The sequence below is a fragment of the Pan paniscus genome, chromosome 1 (genome assembly GCF_029289425.2).
Source record: "Pan paniscus chromosome 1, NHGRI_mPanPan1-v2.0_pri, whole genome shotgun sequence".
Taxonomy (NCBI): domain Eukaryota; kingdom Metazoa; phylum Chordata; class Mammalia; order Primates; family Hominidae; genus Pan; species Pan paniscus.
The window spans coordinates 106,595,682-106,616,796 of NC_073249.2; the positions used below are offsets into that span (position 1 = coordinate 106,595,682).

General features: G+C 39.8%; 1 protein-coding gene across 11 annotated transcripts in view; it reads left to right on the forward strand.

Moving 5' to 3' along the window:
* HIPK1 (homeodomain interacting protein kinase 1) overlaps positions 1-21,115 on the forward strand; it is a 48,828-nt gene that overhangs the window by 7,753 nt on the left and 19,960 nt on the right. For 10 of the 11 annotated variants that reach the window (XM_057302615.2, XM_008973657.4, XM_008973653.5 and 7 more), the window contains 6 exons: positions 3,317-4,394; positions 15,700-15,823; positions 17,904-18,023; positions 18,817-18,903; positions 19,875-20,059; positions 20,372-20,534. In XM_057302615.2, the coding sequence (XP_057158598.2) occupies positions 3,317-4,394; positions 15,700-15,823; positions 17,904-18,023; positions 18,817-18,903; positions 19,875-20,059; positions 20,372-20,534 (1,757 nt within the window). Of the gene's footprint in view, positions 1-3,316; positions 4,395-15,699; positions 15,824-17,152; positions 17,186-17,878; positions 18,024-18,816; positions 18,904-19,874; positions 20,060-20,371; positions 20,535-21,115 lie in introns of those variants that run through there. The other variant, XM_055114191.2, reaches the window with a different exon arrangement.

Below are 21,115 nucleotides of genomic sequence, written 5' to 3' on the forward strand. Positions count from 1 at the left end.
TCAGTGAAGTAGGTAGAACAAGATGATTTGTAAATTCAGCCTCACAGTTAAATTGTACTGACCTTAGCTTTTAATTTGTACTTTTTTTTCTCTTCAAAGTTTATATAAATTATGGAAACTCTTAAAGTAAATCTCAACTGGGTTTTAGAAATTGAAGGCAGAGGATTTGTTCTTTCCAGCTGACTAGTCCAGTGCAGGTGGTTTCTAGTTGTATTCAGGCACAAAGAAATGTACTTACTGCCTTTTGATGTTCTGTAACATCCTTTGTCATGTTTCCTTCCTTTCTTGTTGTGGGTGTTTATTCTCTTATGATTAGTAATGTTATACTATATGGATTGGAGTAGAGACTTCCCCCATGACTCAAGGACCACACAGATAAAAAGGAGGGAAGACATTAAAAAAAAAAAATCAAGGATCGAGCATTTGAAAATACTACAGTTGAATGTGAGTGGTAGGGAGTTGTATTTAATAGATATGAGATTGGTAGGCAGGGGTCAAATAATTCATCCAACAGATAATTGAGTGTGTATATATTGTCAGTCTGTATAAGGCTTTGGTGATAGAAGAGCAAGACAGAGATGTGCCGGAGCTTATACTGTAGCTGGGAATGTAGCATTAAATAAATACTTTCAAGTTAACAGGTTGCTGTGGGAATGCATGGTGGGGGCAGGGGGTGATCGTAGGGAGCGTTTCTGCATGTGACAGAGGTGTCGGGGCAGTTTTCGCAGCAGAAAGTCTTCAACATATTTAGAGGGCCTGGAGGTGAGTGGCCTTCCAAGAACTAAAGAAAGAAAAGCAGTGTGGCTAGAGTGGGGGTTAGGGGAGGAATCAAAGTGGGGAGATGTTGGAAGGCAGCAAGCAGATTTTGGAGTGCATTTTAAGGCAGGTTGAGACAGGTTTTTTTTTGAGATAGGATCTAGCTCTGTTGCCCAGGCTAGAGTGCAATGGAGTAATCACAACTCACTGTAGCCTCAATGTCCCAGACTCAGGTGATTTTCCTGCTTCAGCCTCCTGAGTAGCTGGGACCACAGGCATGTGCCACTTACACTTGGCTTTTTTTATTTTTATTTTTTTTCCGGTAGAGATGGAGTCTCCCCATGTTGCCCTGGCTGGTCTTGAACTCATGGACTCAAGTGATCCTTCCACCTTGGGTTCCTAAAGTGCCAGGATTACAGGCGTGAGCCACCACGTCTGGCCTAATTTTTCTTTTCTTTTCTTTTCTTTTTTTTTTGTTAATGCTTCCCAGGCTGATCTTGAACTCCTGAGCTCAAGTGATCCTCCTGCCTGGGCCTCCCAAAGTGCGGGAATTACAGGCGTGAGCGACCATGGCCAGCCAAGTTGAGAATCTTGGACATTATCTCCAAAGCAATGAGAAATCCCGGGAGAAGGGGAAGCAAGATGGTTAAGAAGAGAGAGCAGTTATCTGATTTGCATTGTTTAAAAGCAAAGATCTATTGAGTGGATTTAAGGAGATTAGTTTGGAAGCTACTGGCAGTTTGAACTAGAATGGTGCCAATAAGGGTAGGGAAAAAGGGCTGATTTGAAATATACTTAGGAGGCCAGGGGCAGTGGCTCACGCCTGTAATCCCAGCACTTTGGGAGGGTGAGGGGGGTGGATCACTTGAGCTCAGGAGTTTGAGACCACCCAGGCAACATGGTGAAAACCCATCTCTACTAAAAATACAAAGAAATTAACTGGGTGTGGTCGTGCACGCCTCTAGTCTCAGCTACTTGGGAGGCTGAGGCAGGAGAATTGCTTGAGCCCCAGAGGTGAAGGTTGCAGCGAGCCAAGATTGTGCTATTGCACTCCAGCTTGGGCTACAGAGTGAGACTCTGGCTCCAAAAAAAAAAAAAAAAAAAAAAAAAATATATACACACACACACACACACACACACACACACACACACACACACTTAGGAGATGGAATGGATAAGATAGAGATTAGATGTGGAGGAATAAGGGAGAGGAATGAGCCAGGATAATAGTATTAAATATGTGGTAGACACTATCATTTTACATGTATTAAATTATTTAATTCTCAGAACAACCCCATGAGGTAGGTATTGCTATCACCATTATGTAGCTGAGGAAACAGACATCCCTAATTTTTTTTCTTTTTTTTGAGACAGGGTGTCATTCTTTCACCCTGGCTGGAGTGCAGTGGCACGATCACAGCTCACTGCAGCCTCTACCTCTGGGCTCAGGTGATCACTTCTGCCTTCTGAGTAGCTAGGACTACAGGCATGTGCCACCAAGCCTGGCTTTTTTATCTGTTTTTTGTTGTTGTTTGTTTGTTTTAGAGACGGTTTCACCATGTTGCCCAGGCTGGAGCTCCCTGATTTCTGGCTTGAGGTGTTGGATGTGTGATGGCATCTCATAATTAAGATAGAAAACTGAAGGTGGGGTGGAGGCTCGTAAGTTTAATTCTGAATGTATTGAATATGAGGTGTTTGTAAAATGTCCAAGTTGCAGGGTTAAGTAGTCATTTGGATATAGGGTTTGGAGTTCAAAGCGAGAGAATCCTGGGTTAGAGATAGAGATTTTAGTCTTTTGAAGATGACTAATTTTGAGGAGTAATTATTAAAAAGGGGGAAAGGGTAGAGCAAGGAAAGAGGGATTACTATAGAGCCCCAAGGCATATGAGATCGGATGGTTGAAAATGGAGAAGATAAATATGAAATAGCTTGTGTGCTATGTCAGATGTTTGGACTTTATTATGAAAAAATAGCTTTCAGTTTAATCTGTGGGCTTATTGAGCTGGAAGTGTCTGTGGGATATTCAGGGACAGAAAGCTGGACTGTTCTTACATCCTTTCCTCATATTTTTCTACTAACTTTCCTCGGTTCTTCAGAATATACTCTAGCTTTCTCATCATCCTGGTTACTTTTTTTTTTTTTTTTTTTCAATTTTAGTATTTTTAGAGACAGGGTCTCACTACATTGCCTAGGCTGGTCTCGAACTCCTCAGCTCAGGAGATCCTCCTGCCTTGGCCTCCCAAAGTGCTGGAATTAAAGGCTTGAGCCACTGTGCCTGGCCCATACTGGTTACTTTTTTATCTTAAAATGTGGTAGACAATTGAATGCATTTTATGTATGACCTGAGCAGAGTGGATAATCTTCACTTTGTCCAGCACGTTCTGTACACTGTTTCTATGAATATAGGTCAAGATTGAATTAGTTTTTGAGAAGAGGAGAACATTATTACATCATGTTTCTTTTGTCAAGTAAAAGTGTGTGTGTGTGTTTGTGTGTGTTTTAAATCTAAGCCTTGTATCTTTTATCCTTGTGGTCTAATTCTTCCTTTCTCTCAATATAGGTATGGCATCACAGCTGCAAGTGTTTTCGCCCCCATCAGTGTCGTCGAGTGCCTTCTGCAGTGCGAAGAAACTGAAAATAGAGCCCTCTGGCTGGGATGTTTCAGGACAGAGTAGCAACGACAAATATTATACCCACAGCAAAACCCTCCCAGCCACACAAGGGCAAGCCAACTCCTCTCACCAGGTAGCAAATTTCAACCTCCCTGCTTACGACCAGGGCCTCCTCCTCCCAGCTCCTGCAGTGGAGCATATTGTTGTAACAGCCGCTGATAGCTCGGGCAGTGCTGCTACATCAACCTTCCAAAGCAGCCAGACCCTGACTCACAGAAGCAACGTTTCTTTGCTTGAGCCATATCAAAAATGTGGATTGAAACGAAAAAGTGAGGAAGTTGACAGCAACGGTAGTGTGCAGATCATAGAAGAACATCCCCCTCTCATGCTGCAAAACAGGACTGTGGTGGGTGCTGCTGCCACAACCACCACTGTGACCACAAAGAGTAGCAGTTCCAGCGGAGAAGGGGATTACCAGCTGGTCCAGCATGAGATCCTTTGCTCTATGACCAATAGCTATGAAGTCTTGGAGTTCCTAGGCCGGGGGACATTTGGACAGGTGGCTAAGTGCTGGAAGAGGAGCACCAAGGAAATTGTGGCTATTAAAATCTTGAAGAACCACCCCTCCTATGCCAGACAAGGACAGATTGAAGTGAGCATCCTTTCCCGCCTAAGCAGTGAAAATGCTGATGAGTATAATTTTGTCCGTTCATACGAGTGCTTTCAGCATAAGAATCACACCTGCCTTGTTTTTGAAATGTTGGAGCAGAACTTATATGATTTTCTAAAGCAAAACAAATTTAGCCCACTGCCACTCAAGTACATCAGACCAATCTTGCAGCAGGTGGCCACAGCCTTGATGAAGCTCAAGAGTCTTGGTCTGATCCACGCTGACCTTAAGCCTGAAAACATCATGCTGGTTGATCCAGTTCGCCAGCCCTACCGAGTGAAGGTCATTGACTTTGGTTCTGCTAGTCACGTTTCCAAAGCTGTGTGCTCAACCTACTTACAGTCACGTTACTACAGGCAAGTGGCAAATGCTGAAAATTGTATCTTAGGCTAGAGTTCTGTCCTTATATTTAACATATACCCCTTAGGCTACATAGAGCAATGAATTTGTTTATAGATTCTGAGATAGAAATAGGATATGTTTTAGCTCATTCTATGTGTGTGGCATTCCTATATATGACATTTATTTCTGAAATTTTATCTAGCACTGGAAAAATTAACTCAGTCTGATTCTGAAAGTTGTTACTAGTTGAATTATACTAGCACCTGGTTCTTTTCTTTAGTATCATTTTACCTCATTTTCCCATTTTATTTATTTTATTTATTTATTTATTTAGAGACAGAATCTCACTCTGTCGCCCAGGCTGGAGTGCAGTGGCGTGATATCAGCTCACTGCAAGCCCCACCTCCTGGGTTCACGCCATTCTCCTGCCTCAGCCTCCTGAGTAGCTGGGACCACAGGCACCCGCCATCACGCCCGGCTAATTTTTTTTGTATTTTTAGTAGAGACGGGGTTTCACCATGTTAGCCAGGATGGTCTCGATATCCTGACCTCGTGATCCACCCGTCTCGGCCTCCCAAAGCGCTGGGATTACAGGCGTGAGCCACCGCGCCCAGCCTATTTATTTATTTTTTTAAGATGGAGTTTCACTTGCCACCCAGGCTAGAGTGCAGTGGTGTGACATCGACTCACGGCAGCCTCCACCTCCTGGGGTCAAGTGATTTCTCCTGCTACTCCTGTCCTGAGTAGCTGGGACTACAGGCACCTGCTACCACGCCCGGCTAATTTTTTTGTTTTTAATAGAGATGGGGTTTCACCATGTTGACCAGGCTGGTTTTGAACTCCTGACCTCAGGTGATCCACCCGCCTCAGCCTCCCAAAGTGATTAGAGGCGTGAGGCACCATGCCCAGCCATTTTCCCATTTTAAAGAGTCTTGAAATACACAAAGATATTTACTTATTTGTAATGAATCTGAGCATATGTTGCTGTTTTTTCGAAGCTCTTATCTTGGCAGGTAAAATAACGTGGGAATAACTCCAGGTTTAACTCTAGTAACATTTTATTCTTTTACATTTTCTTCTGTAGTAGCATGAATTGAATTACATGATTGCTACAATCTCTTCCTGTTTTAACATTCTCTAAATACTTTGAACTTAATGGGTTATCCTAGAATGGCCTTGACCCAAGTACCTTATACTTTAATGATATATATTTCTAGATTGATACTTTTAATGTAGCTACCGATTTAATATATAATAATTATTGGGACAGTATGTAAATGCTGATATATACAATTTTGTCTGTACCATAACCAAGGCTTTTAAAATGTGCTTTTTATCAGCACCCATTTACTTACTTGCCTAGTTATTAATTTTAAGGAATCTAATATTTAGTTTTAATGGCCATACATTAAATACAAATCATGTAAGCATCCAATCAAGAAGTGAAATAATAAAAACATAGATAACCTATAAAATATGTTTATAAGGAGCTATACATGCCAGATGCCTGTAATAAAATTTGAGGAAATAGAAATTCTGAATTAAGAATTTTATATTATGTGTGAAAATAATGTGAGGATATTTTAACCCATACAAGGACTCAGAAAAAATGTCATCTGCATGTTTCCTTTTTTAAAAACATTGTGGTAAGATCTTTATAATAGGAAGTTTACAATTTTAACCATTTGGTACCACTCATTGTGTTAAGTACATTCACAGTGTTGTGTAACCATCACTGCTGTCTGTTAAGTGTATTCACAATGTTGTGTAACCATCACCACTATTTCCAAATGTTTTCATCACCCAAAACAGAAATTCTAACCATTAAGCAATAACTCCCTATTCTCTCTTCTTCCTACCACTGGTAATCTTGATTTGACTTTCTGTCTCTATGAATTTGCCTATTCTAGATACTGCATGTAAGTGGAATCATACAATGTTTGTCTTTTTGTGTCTAGTTTATTTCACTTAGCGTAATGCTTTTGAGGCTAATCCGTGCTGTAACATGTATCAGAACTTCATTCCTTTTATGGCTGTATAATATTCCATTGTTTGTATATACCACATTTTGTTTATGCATTCATCTGTCGGTAGATATTTGGGTTGTTGCTAACTTTAGGCTGTTGTGAATAATGCTGCTATGAACATTGGTGTACAAGTATCCTAGTCCCTATTTTCAGTTCTTTTGGGGATATAGCTAGGAGTGGAATTGCTGGGTCACATGATAATTCTATGTTTAACTTTTTGCAGAATTACCAAATTATTTTCCACAGAGGCTGCACTATTTTACATTCCTACCAGCAGTGGATGTGCATTCCAAATTTCTCCACATTTTCTCTAACATTTGTTATTTTTTTTATTTAAAAATATTGTTTGTTTATTTTTACAGAGACAGGAGCTGCCTCTATTGCTCATGCTGGAGTACAGTGGCACGATCATAGTTCACTGTAGCCTCCAACTCCTGGGCTTGAGCAGTCCTCCCACTTCAGCCTCCCAAGTAGGTAGGACTGCAGTCACACTCCACCATACCTGGCTAATTACTATTATTTTATTTTTTGTGGTGACAGTGTTTTGAGGGTCTCATTTTGTTGCCCAATCTGGTCTCAAACTACTGGCCTCAAGCCATCCTCCTGCCTCAGTCTCCCAAAGTTCTGGGATTACAGGTGTGAACTACCACTCCTGGCCTTGTTTTGTTTTTTAAATAATAGCCATGGGTTTTTTTTTTTTTTTTTTTTTTTTTTTTTTTGAGATGGAGTTTCACTCTTGTTGCCTAGGCTGGAGTGCAGTGGTGCGATCTCGGCTCACTGCAGCCTCTGCCTCCCAGGATTCTCCTGCCTCAGCCTCCCGAGTAGCTGGGATTACAGGTGCCTGCCACCACACCCAGCTACTTTTTGTATTTTTAGTAGAGATGGGGTTTTACCATGTTGGCCAGGCTGGTCTCGAACTCCTGACCTCAGGTAGTCTGCCCACCTTGGCCTCCCAAAGTGCTGGGATTACAGGCATGAGCCACTGTGCCTGGCCAATAATAGTCTTTTTTTTTTTTTTTTTGAGATGGAGTCTTGCTTTGTTGCCAGGCTGGAGTGCAGTGGCACGATCTCGGTTCACTGCAACCTCCGCCTCACAGGTTCAAGCAGTTCTCCTAGCTCGGCCTCCTGAGTAGCTGGGAATACAGGTGCCACCATGCCCAGCTAATTTTTGTATTTTTAGTAGAGACAGGGTTTCACCATGTTGGCCGGGATGGTCTCGATCTCTTGACCTCGTGATGAAGTGCTGGGATTACAGGCGTGAGCCACTGGGCCCGGTCAATAATAGCCATTCTTATGGGTGTGAAGTGGTATCTCATTGTGGTTTTGATTTGTATTTCCCTAATGATTAATGATGTTGAGCATTTGTTTTATTTTGTTTTGTTTTGAGACAGAGTCCCACTTTGTCACCCAGGCTGGGGTGCAGTTGTGCAATCATGGCTTACTGCAGCCATGACCTCTCAGGCTCAAGCGGTCCTCCCACCTTAGCCTTTCGGGTACCTGAGACTACGGGCATGCACCCCCACACCTGACTAGTGTTTTGTATTTTTAGTAGAGACGGGGTTTCACCGTGTTGCCCAGGCTGGTCTCAAACTCATAGGCTCAAGTGATATGCCCGCCTCGGCAACCCAAAGTGCTGGGATTACAGACATGAGCCACCATGCCCAGCCTGGCATTTTTTTATGTGCCCGACATCTGTATATCTTCTTTGGAGAAATGTCTATTTAAGTCCTTTCCTCATTTCTTGAATTGGGCTTTTTGTTGTTGAGTTGTATACTCTATATACTAAATTTTCATCTATTCCTTGGGTTGCCTTTTTACCTGTTGATAGTGTTTGACACAGAAAAGTTTTTAACTTTGGTGAAGTGCAGTTTGTCTACTTTTTCTTTGGTTGCTTGTGCTTTTGGTGACATATCCAAGAAGTCACTGTTAAGTCGAAATCATACAGATTTTCCCCTATGTTTTCTGCTAAGAGTTTTATAGTTTTAGCTCTTATATTTTGGTCTTTGATTCTTTGTTGATTTTTGTCTATGGTCCAAGGTACAAATCCAGTGTAATTCTTTGGCATGTGACTATTCAGTTCTTCAAACACCATTTGCTGAGAAGATTGTCCTTTCTGTGTTGGGTGGTTTGGGCACCCTTGTTGGAATCATTTGAACATATATACAAATAATTCTTATCTTCTATTGCTTTCCCATTTTCAATGTTGGGCTCTCTATTCCATTAATCTATATATGTCTTTATGCCAGTACCACACTGTTTTGATTATTGTAGCTTTGTAGTAAGTTTGAAATCAGGAAGTGTGAGACCTCCAACTTTGTTCTTTTTCAAGATTGTTTTGGCTATTTGGGGTCTTTGAGGGTCCATATAAATTTTAGGATGGGTTTTTCTATTTTATACAAAAACCATAATTGCTTTTTATTAAGGATAGCGATGTATCTGTAGATGACTTTGGGTAGTATTGACAGCTTAATAGTAAGTCAGTCCATCCTTATTTCTTTATATCTTTTTACAGTTTTATAAAACTGGTATTTTTTACTTGAGGTAAGGTAAATAAACTCTTAGATCCTTTGTTTTCTGGTTTTATGCTGCCCTAGGCAACCTTGGCTAACTTTAAGAATGTCGTCTCCATTTATTTATTTATGCCTTGGGAGATTTAGGTTCCAACTACATTTGCTTTTTAATGCTCTCCTTTGAGCAGTCTTACCACCAGCCACACCAACATAACATATATATAACATACTCTACAGGTGCACTGAAGAATTCAGCGCAGAATCCCATTTTGAGTCCTCAGGAGGGACTAGGCAGACCACAGCTGAAGGAAGAGGGCTGATCAGCTCTTCCTTTCTGTCTTGACTCTGTGCCTGCAGGTGTTCTTTAACTACTTGTTTGCCCTGTCAAAGACAAAGTGCATTCTCTTGTGATAACAGAGTAGTTTTTAAATTGAAAAAGGGAGAGCAATAGGAGATAAAAATTATTTGGCTTTGTTATAATTGGGGCATGTTAATACAAAATAAAATGAATTATTTGGCTGCTTAGCTTTCTGTAATGTGTAATTCATTTGAATAATATTCAGTGTTAGGTTGCTGATCTTTGTTTTTTTTTATCCTTTTAATTTAAGCTGTCAATTGATTCATTTTGGTTTTGTTTTTTATAGAAACTAAGGTTTTCAAATCTTCAAAGTTACCCTTCAACAAAGCTTTCTTTAAATTCACTGCAATATAGTTGTTGACTATAATTTTAAGTGGAGCTAAGTTTGCCTCTTAAAAACAGGAGTTCATTCTGTGTATTACTGAGTAATTACTCTGTATACTCAAGTTCAGTGCCCAGGGCTTGACAGTGTTTAGGATTTAACATGAGTGTTCTGTTGTGTCACAGTAATACTTGATAATGAGCCTAAGGCAGATGGAATAGCAGCTCAGGCATTCCTTCTTTATCACTAGTTTTACCCGCAGTGGTCCTCTTAAGCTTCTTTGATGTTGCTTTGTTGCCATATTAGAGTCCATTAAGTCCTCACCCTTCTGTCTTTCAAAAAACCTCTGTGAAATCTGTTTGGCTGGTGAAGCATTTTGACTCCAAAGCTAGTCCTCCTCTTACCCACCTTTTTAGTTTACCTTGCTTTGTCTTTCTGATAATATGCCAGTATTATCAGCTCACATAAATTTGCCACCTCGCTGTGTCCATTGGCCCTGGGCATGGCTAAATGATTCAGGCAGTGGAAATAATATACTTTATTCTCTGGCTCACTGTAAATGTGCACAGACTCCAAGCAAAGCTCCTGTCTTTCGGGCTTGAGTTTTAGAGACAAAGGTTTGCCATGCTTACAGGCTGAATGTTTTTCCCTACTGAACAAACTAGCCAGCCTTTATTTCAAGCTGAATCACTTTGTTACTTACGGAAGGAAAAGGTCTAGAGAAGGAAAACGTATCTTCCATTTATCCTAGACAAACAAATAATCTAATTTCCTCTGGCAGTCAAAATATAGTTTCACCTAAGCCACTGATGCAGGAAGTTAGGTTTTATGTAACCTCTCTAATTGGTAAGTAAGTAGGTTTGATGTCTCTGAGATAGGAAGAAAGAAACGAAAATGTTCATGAAAATAATCAGAGTGATTTGTGTTAAGTGATCCTAACCTTAGCTTGCTCTGGGTGCCAGTGAAATTAACCTCAACAATGTTGGTTGGAAGAATTTTTCAACTTAAAGAAGTTTGAAGTTGGGGAATCAAAAGGCAGGGATTGTTGTTTCTATCACTTAGCTGTAATAACCAGAGCCTGTTTAGTATTTGTTTTTTAAGGATGGGATGTGTCTTCAAAGAGGAGACTTGCCATGTTCAAAGCACAATTAATACCATTTTCCTACTGAAGTGAACACTGCCAGTTTTTAACAGTTTCTTTCACTTTCCTGTGCTTCTGTAGATAACCTTTTTTACTGCCCAGTTGTTGGAATGTTACAGCTGGAAAGGGACCTAGAAGAGTAATTATCTAACTCTGTTTCCTTATTACACAAATGAGGTAGAACCAGAGTTTTACGTGTCTATAGAGTTTATATTGAGGGATTAAGAAATAAGGAGGCCAAGAGGAAAGATGTAATGAAAATAATTCTAATAATTATAATCTGGATTCACAGTTTAAAGTATTCAGTCCTTAGAGATAAACCTGCTCTAGTGATGCCTTTCTGTTCAGTAAAGTAGAAAATAACTTGTCTTTTTGCTTCGTAGAGTTTGGGTAAGTCTAACATTTATAGGCCCAAATAATACAAAACCCTCAGTGAACTAAGCAGCCTTACTGATTTTTTGTTTGTTTTTGAGACAGAGTCTCAGGCTGGAGTGCAGTGGTGCAATCATGGCTCACTGCAGCCTTGACCTCCTGGGCTCAAGTGATCCTTCCACCTCAGCTTCCTGAGTAGCTAGAACTGCAGGCACGCACCACCATACCTGGCTAATTTTTTAAACTTTTTTGGTAGAGATTGGGTCTTGCTGTGTTGCCTAGGCTGGTCTCAAACTCCTGCTCAAGTGATCCTCCTGCCTTGGCTTCCCAAAGTGCTGGGATTATAGGTGTGAACCGCCGTTTCTGGCCGTATTTTTTTTTTTTTTAAACTGCTTTCCTTTTTTTGTTTTTCGTTTTGCTATTTGCCTTTTTATAAGGTAGATACGGTAGAGTTGCTGTTTTGACTGAGCTTTTGCTGGAAGTCCTTAGCTGCTTTTGTCACTCCAAAAGCAGGGTGAGACCAAATGAAAAAACTCAGCTAATCTTCAGTTCTTTTTTTTTTTAATTAAATGGGACTTGGGGGCTGTGGAAGTGATATTTTCCTTAATTTCCCAGAAAACTTGAAGCTCGAGACAGTTATCATATATTATTGCTACCTTTTTTATTTTTTTCTGAGACGGAGTTTCGCTCTTACGCCCAGTCTGGAGTGAATTGATGTAATCTCGGCTCACTGCAACCTCTGCCCCCCGGGTTCAAGCGATTCTCCTGCCTCAGCCTCTGGAGTAGTTGGGATTACAGGCGCCTGCCACCACGCCCAGCTAATTTTTGTATTTTTAGTAGAGACTGGGTTTCATCATGTTGGCCAGGCTGGACTTGAACTCCTGACCTCAGGCCATCCACGTGCCTTGGCCTCCCACAGTGCTAGGATTATAGGCGTGAGCCACCGCGCCTGGCCTGTTATCGCTACCTTTTAAAGAAAGTTATAGAGTGGCCTGGCCATTCTCTGTGACCTACCTTTTGGACTTTAAAATGTCTTTCTAGTATGGTAGGAATAGCAAAATCAATATGCTGCCCTCCAATTGATGCTTTGGAATGTTCTAAACCCAGTTTTTATTTTGGCTCATTGCCAGTTGTGCTCCCCCTGCCAGCTATTTTTGGCACTGTCATGAACTTGGAAATTAATGATTCTGCTCACTAGGAGTAGAAAATTTTGTTCCTTTTCAATTTTAGAAAAGCTTTTATGTTGTTTCTGGGTAGTCTTACTAGCTTATTAATGCGCCTGTCAAACTTGTGCAGTGTTGAAAACATGCCATTATGGTTGAGATTTCATTGAACTCTGAAATTCCATCAGTAATATGTGCCTCTAGCCACCTGCAACAGGAATATCACTTTTGAGGGTTACTTCTTTTCTTTTCTTTTTTTTTTTTTTTTTGAGACAGAGTCTTACTCTGTCACCCAGGCTGGAGTGCAGTGGCACTGTGTCAGCTCACTGCAACCTCCGTCTCCTGGGTTCAAGCAATTCTCCTGCCTCAGCCTCCTGAGTAGCTGGGATTACAGGTGCCCGCCACCACGCCTGGCTGATTTTTTATATTTTTAGTAGAGATGGGGTTTCACCATGTTGGCCAGGCTGGTCTCAAACTCCTGACTTCAGGTGATCCAGCCTCCTCGGCCTCCCAAAGTGCTTGGATTACAGGCGTGAGCCACCGCACCCGGCCAGTTATTTCTTTGGTAAATAAAACCACAGTTCAAATTAAATACTACAAAAACTGATGATATTGGTGGTTCCACCCATAGCTGTTAAAAAGTGTAAGCCTGAAGAGGCCTGGGTCGACTGCTATTTGTATTTAAGGATCAGAAAAGCTTTCAGGCCCTGTGGAGTCCCCAGATTTACTGTTTTCTAAGGGCCACTATTTATATATAAATACTAGGGGAGGATTTTTTTTTTCTTCTATGCCTAGTTTGCTTAGATGGGGAGGGATATTCTTATTTAGGGAAATTACTTTATATTCTCCTTGCTTAATCCTTGCCTTCCCTCAACCCCCTGCACATATACACAAAACAACAATAAGCACATATCACTTGAAAGTAGTTTGAGAAACCTGGGTATTCTGTGAGGAGACACGGCCAGTTAGATGGTTCTTCATGGAGAGATCTGTTTTCCATTTAACTCCTGTAACATGAGGAATCTGAATCTGGATCTGGATCTGGATCTGGAGTGTCCTTATAGATTATAATTCCATGACTTGTAAGAAAGAAAGGAAATTATTTGGAGAAGATGATCAGGTGCCTAAGAGCTGAAATCTTGGATCCAAATAGCTTGGATACCATCCTTTTTCTTTTGTTGAGATGTAGTCTCGCTCTGTCGCCCAGGCTGGAGTGCAGTGGCAGATCTCAACTCATTGCAACTTATGCCTCCCAAGTTTAAGTAATTCTCTTGCCTCAGCCTCTGAGTAGTTGGGATTGCAGCTGCCCGCCACCATGCCCAGCTAATTTTTGTATTTTTAGTAGAGATGGAGTTTCACCGTGTTGACCAGGCTGTTCTCAAACTCGTGACCTCAAGCAATCCACTCACCTTGGCTTCCCAAAGTGCTGGGATTACAGGCGTGAGCCACTGCGCTGGCCAAGGGCACCATCTTTTAGTAGTTATGTAGCCTTGGGCAAGTTACTTTAACCTCGTAATGCCCAGTTTCTTCATCTGTAAAATGGAGGTAATACTTTTATTGCATAGAATCTAACATGCCGTTGATTATAAGATACATTATTTTTGTACCACTTAAAAAAGGAAAAGCGCTGCCATTAAACTAAAATATACCATCATTTGTAAGAATCTTCTTAATTTCAGAGGTGCTAACATGTAAAAAGATGTGTATCTTAGAATTGATGACATCATAATAATACTTTGATAGGATTGTTGTAAGGATTAAGTGACTCAACATTTATAAAGAACTTAGAACAGTGCATGGCACATAGTAGGCACTATTTATGTGTCATTTATTATTATTGCTATTAGTGTTACCTATTATTTTCTTTTTGAACCCACTTATTGCCTAATTAGTCATAGTTTGACAATTGCCCTTGTATTCCACCATGTCAAATATAAATTTACATAGATGAGTATGTACTTTTACTTACTGAGAAACAGTGTAATATATAATATACTCAATTCTGGAGCCAGATTGCAGGGATTCAAATCCTAGCTCTGCCACTTATTTGACTGTGACTCTAGGCCAATAACTTAATCTTTCTTTTTCTCAGCTTCTTCTTCTGTAATGGGGATAATAATTCTATTTTAGATGTGTTCGTATATATAAATGTCTGAGTTATGGATTACCTTAGTCATCTCTTTAAAGTTCCCTAGCATTTTATTTCTCACTTGGACTGTTAATGAATATTTCTAAAAAGCACACTAAGAGTTCAAAGTTTTAAAATAATGGTAATATAATACTGTTAATTATATCTAACACTTACTAGTATTTACCATGTGCCATGCACTGGTCTAAAAGCTTTCATATATTTATTTAAGCTTCACAACAACTCTATGTGGTGGGAACTCTTACTGTCTCCATTTTATAGATGAGGAACCTGAGGCACAGAGAGATCAAGTAATATACCTGCAGCTATTAAATGATGGAACTAGGATTCAGACCCTGACAGGCTGGCTCTAGAGAGTGTGCTGTCAACACCATGTCTCTTCAGAAGGCATTTCTTTTTCTTTTTTTTTTTTCCAGAAGGCATTTCTGTCATGAAGGGTTATTTATTGACCAGGGCTTTTTTTTTTTTTTTTTGGACTGTCTTGGGTCGCCTAGGCTGGAGTGTAGTGGTGTGATCTTGGCTTACTGCAACCTCTACCTCCTGGGTTCAAGCGATTCTTTTGTCTCAACCTCCTGAGTAGCTGAGATTACAGGCGCCCACCACCACACCTGACTCATTTTTGTATTTTTAGTAGATTTGGGGTTTCACCATATTGGCCAAGCTGGTCTTGAACTTCTGACCTCAGGTGATCCACCCGCTTTGGCTTCCCAAAGTGCTGGGATTACAGGCATGAGCCACTGTGCCCAGTTGACCAGGCCTTTTAATTGATTTTTTTTTTTTATGATTGAAATGGTGCTAGGAATAATAATAAAAAAACCTATTATCCCTTATCTGTGATTGCAAAATTCAGAAAGCTCTCATAAATGAAAATTTTTCTTTAAGTTTGGTATAAATTCATTTAATTGGCAAGACCTGACTTGAACCATTGTAAAGCTATTTGAAGTCTTTATTTAGCCAACTTAGTATGACTGTTCCATGTTTTGTTGCAGAAATATTAATGTGTTTGATTATAGTGCACTGCCCTGAACTCCACTGGGATTATTATATAATATGTACTTTGTGTTCTGCATTACCTTTCTGAAATTCAAAATATTCTGAATTCCAAAACACATCTGGCCCTGAGCTTCAGATGATGGATTGTATACCAAAGATTTTTTTTCCATTTCATTGAATAAATGTTCCTTTAGCTAATACTAAAACAGGACTTAGTCATGTAGTTAATTTTCCCAAATAATGTTTTGTTTTTTTTTTAATCTGATATTTTTTGTTTTTGCTAGAGCTCCTGAAATTATTCTTGGGTTACCATTTTGTGAAGCTATTGATATGTGGTCACTGGGCTGTGTGATAGCTGAGCTGTTCCTGGGATGGCCTCTTTATCCTGGTGCTTCAGAATATGATCAGGTAAAAGTGTTTATTTGAATGGAAATAGAATGCAAATAGTTACTTGTGAATTAGATTCTGGAGAAAGAGAAGTACTAAATACTACTGAAGTATTTAGATAATAGGGAAAGAGTAGTCCAATTACTACTAAAGAACTTTTTAAAGAATAGTATAATTTTCTCTTCCTGCTTCTTAGGCTAAAGTATGTTTGCAATTCTATAATAAAAAAATTTTTTATTTTATATTACTTAAGGTTGATACTTTGCCAGATCTGTAATGATTTATTAGAGACTTAACTTTCATTAACTTATGTGCTTTGTGAGTTAGGAAAGTAGAGTAAGGATGAGGAACTGGAATTTTTTTTTTTTTTTTTTTTTTTTTGAGACGGAGTCTCGCTCTGTCGCCCAGGCTGGAGTGCAGTGGCGCGATCTCGGCTCACTGCAAGCTCCGCCTCCCGGGTTCACGCCATTCTCCTGCCTCAGCCTCCCGAGTAGCTGGGACTACAGGCGCCCGCTACCACGCCCGGCTAATTTTTTGTATTTTTAGTAGAGACGGGGTTTCACCGTGTTAGCCAGGATGGTCTCGATCTCCTGACCTCGTGATCCGCCTGCCTCGGCCTCCCAAAGTGCTGGGATTACAGGCGTGAGCCACCGCGCCCGGCCTGGAACTGGAATTTTAAAAGAGAACTTCTACTTACTCGGAGCTATTATAATTTACTTTTACGCATGACACACTGAAGTACTTTCTTCAGACTGAAACACTTCAGGTCCCAGAAGCTGTGACATACTGGGTCGCTAAGATAGGATTTAGAAAGGAAATCATCTGAATTGTAGTAATATATGATCTGTATCTAAAAATAGACAAACTTTAGGAGATATGCTATAATTTCCTAAGGAATTGGTCCGTTAAGGGAAAATGTTTTACTATGGAAGTAAATTGTGAATTCTCATTTCTTGTTATTTTTTCTTTTTTCTTTTTATTTGTTTGAGATGGAGTCTTGCTCTGTCACCCAGGCTGGAGTGCAGTGGCGCGATTTCGGCTCACTGCAACCTCTGCCTCCCTGGTTCAAGCGATTCTCCTGCCTCAGCCTCCTGAGTAGCTGGGATTACAGGTGCCCGCCACCATGACCAACTAATTTTTGTATTTTTTAGTAGAGACGGGGTTTCACCATGTTGGCCAGGCTGGTCTCGAACTCCTGACTTCAGGTGATCCACCTGCCTCAGCCTCCCAAAGTGTTGGGATTACAGGTGTGAGTCACCGTGCCTGGCCTTCTTCTTATTTTTAAAAAATGTTTCTGCCCTTTATGATGTAAGCTCCTTGAGGGTAGAGATTGTTTCACATCACCAGTGTATCCTCAGCTCCTAACACTGTGTCTGGTACACAGTAAGTACACCAGTTTTTTTGTTGTGGTTTTTAAGTTTTTATTTTTTTAGAGACAGAGTCTTGCTCAGTCACCCAGGCTGGCATGTAGGCCTGTCACAGCTTACTGTAACCTCTAGCTCCTGGGCTTAAGTGATCCTCCCACCTCAGCCTCCCAGGTAGATGGGACTATAGGTGCATGCCACCTTGCCTAGCTAATTCTTTTATTTTTTGTAGAGTCGGGGATCTTGCTATATCAGCCTAGGGTGGTCTCAAACTCCCAGGCTCAAGCTATCCTCCTGCCTTGGCCTCCCAAAGTACTGGGATTACAGGTGTGAGCCACCATGCCTGGCCTATATTGTCAAATATCTTTACTTGTCCGTAAATACACTTCTACCTTGTCATTTACAATGTCTGCATGGTATTTTGGTTTCCAGCTACAGGATTTAGAAAGGAAGTTATCTGAGTTGTAGTAGATTCCACAGATTTGAAGTATTAGAATTCAACAGGAAAAGCAAAAAAGATTATAGCCAAAATTTTCAAAACTGGATTTCCTTGTAAATAATAGATACAGTAGCTGTGGATGGATTAGTATATATAGGTATTTACAGATAAATTTCAGTTGTATTGATTAAAGATTTGATTTCTTCCTTTGCCTAAAGTTAATGATGTTTTAGTGTAAAAGCCTTTAATAATTTCCCTTTTCACTCCAAATAGTTGTTTGATGGTTTTGATGTTTCAGATTCGTTATATTTCACAAACACAAGGCTTGCCAGCTGAATATCTTCTCAGTGCCGGAACAAAAACAACCAGGTTTTTCAACAGAGATCCTAATTTGGGGTACCCACTGTGGAGGCTTAAGGTCTGTCTTCCCTACTATGCTTCCGACTCCTGTACTCCACCCCTCACTCCCCAATTTTGAATTCAAAGTTTAGTTATTAAATTCTTCAGGTAGAGAAGGGAAAGGAGAGGGGGAAACATTTTGAAAAATTATTTCTTTGTACCTGTTTGGCCTTATCCTCAGTTGAAAAACAAAACATTAATTGCTAGTTCAGTTGGCTGAGGTTATTTTGTATATGTTCAATCCACAGCTGATAGAAAGTTTGGAGGGTAGTGCTCATCATTAAGCGATAGAACTAGAGACATATAGTAATGACTGATTTTTAGAGAATTCTCAATGAACATGATAAAATCACATAATTTTCTAACTGCCCACATTCAGGACTTCTATATTTTTTCTTGAAACAAATACCTGCTTTTTACTTCTGAGCCTACTCTGTCAGGTTCAGAAATATCTGAGTAATTTGACTAACCCTGTGACTGTGTGTCTGAGTCTGTTGAACAGTTAGCATTTGAGATATCGATTTATTTCAAAGTAGCTTTAAGAGAACAATGGTAGTGTCCCTTTTTACCTGACATTCTTTAGGAACTGTGCTGTATCATTACTTGCATGTTTATCACTGTTGAAAGGGTAGCTAGATATCAAGGTCACATCTCTCCACTGGAAGATTTTCTGGTTGTGAATTACTTTCATGTTTGCCATCTATGGTTGGCAAGGTGACCACACTTGTCTCTTGTATTCTGGCTTTGGTTTTGAATAAAATGTGAAAATAACATACAGATGGAATTTAAGGAGGAAAATCTTTATTTTATAGACACCTGAAGAACATGAACTGGAGACTGGAATAAAATCAAAAGAAGCTCGGAAGTACATTTTTAATTGCTTAGATGACATGGCTCAGGTGAGTACGGAAAGTTTCAGAAAGTCAGACATTTATTTTTAGTCAGAGACACTTCTGTTGATTATACTAAAGACAAATTTAATGTTATCTTTCTAGTATTTGTTTTCAGTTTTTATAAAAAATGCATTAATATTCCACCATGTAGTAAAGGAACATTTAAATCCTAACCAAGTATATTTTTAGAATTACATATTTCTCTCTTGCTTTACTTGTCTTGTTACATAGCAGTGTTTTAAAATATTATGAAAGTTTCTTGTCCCATTTTCTCTATTAAATACTTAAGAATTATATTTACTGAGCGCCTATTATGTTACAAACTCTGAACACTTCACACTTATGTCATTTAATTTTTTCAACAGTAGAAACTTCTATATTTAGGTAGTAACAATCACTATTGCTTAGCTACTTGTTCCATTATTATTATTATTTTTTTTTTTGAGACAGGGTCTCACTCTATTGCCCAGGCTGGAGTGCAGTGGCATAATCTCAGCTCACTGCAACCTCTGCCTCCCGGGTTCAAGCAATTCTCCTGCCTCAGCCTCCCAAGTAGCTGGGATTACAGGCACGTGCCACCATGCCCGGCTAATTTTTGTATTTTTTTTAGTAGAGACGGGGTTTTGCCATGTTGGCCAGGCTGGGTCTCAAACTCCTGACCTCAGGTGATCCACCTGCTTTGGCTTCCCAAAATGCTGGGATTACAGGCATGAGCCACCGTGCCCAGCCCCCAAATTTTTAATGACAAGAAATCGTTTAGCTTTCTTCTACCACTCAATTTAGATAAAGATTTTAATTAAGCAGCATAAAAAGAGCTTCCTCCTCTGAAAATGATTAGATTTTCATAAAAAGAATTTCCCCAGGTTTCTCTTTTGATTACATATATACACACACACATAGTTTGGAGGGAAAGCAGCTATGTAGTGTCAGTGCCAAAGGTTAAGTGAAGAAGTATAATTCTGAATTTTCTTTGGAAGGTGAATATGTCTACAGACCTGGAGGGAACAGACATGTTGGCAGAAAAGGCAGACCGAAGAGAATACATTGATCTGTTAAAGAAAATGCTCACGATTGATGCAGATAAGAGAATTACCCCTCTAAAAACTCTTAACCATCAGTTTGTGACAATGACTCACCTTTTGGATTTTCCACATAGCAATCAGTGAGTATGGAATATTCTGGGGCTTTTGCCATGTGGTTCTTTGTTGAGTTACGGCCTTATCAATGGCACTATCAAATGAGCCAGCCACTTCGGTGCTTATAAATCTGGCTCAGTAGTGCTTTTCTTTCTCATTGAAACATCATAAGATAAAAATTAGATGTGTATTTTTCTTCCCTATGATTATACAAATTCTTGATTTATTTTATCTGAAAGTGATTGGGAAAAAAAGCTTTGATCCATGTTCATCTTGAGTTATTTGCTGTCTGTTTAAATCTCAGCATTCATTTAATGAATCTTTAATCTCTTTTTCAGTGTTAAGTCTTGTTTTCAGAACATGGAGATCTGCAAGCGGAGGGTTCACATGTATGATACAGTGAGTCAGATCAAGAGTCCCTTCACTACACATGTTGCCCCAAATACAAGCACAAATCTAACCATGAGCTTCAGCAATCAGCTCAATACAGTGCACAATCAGGTATTCAATAAATAATTTTGGAAACTCAAGCTTAAGTGGGATAGAAACTAGTAAGAATACAGGGCAAGGTAAAGAACCAATTTTTGTTTTGGTGGTCTTGTTGCTTCTTAGAAATTCTCCACTTGACAAAAGTTGATGGAAAACAGGGTAGACTGTTAATACTTACCAGGCACAGGCTAACTACAGTTAAATATAAAGGCCTAATCCATGCCCTCATATGTTCAGCAGCATCAAATAAATGGGGTCTGACTATTATGCTACTTACTGCTGTTAGTTTTACTGACTTTAGCCAAATGACTTTCTCCCTGTTAGGAGAAGGATTTTATATCTTTTGTTACTGTATTGAAAGGTTTCCAGTCATTAACTTTAAGGGTGGTTTTGCATTTGTTTGCTAGCCAGTGATATTTGCATTTAGGTTTATTTCTGAAGATGTAAGCTTCCCAGTTTCTTGGCTGGGTCTACTTTTTTAATGGAAGAGCCTATGAGATTTGGTGGGATCTTCCATCCAGTAATTTTTTGTGCAGAAGTAGTTGGGGTTTGTGTAGCCACAGCCAACATAGGACCATTTGTTTTCTTTTATT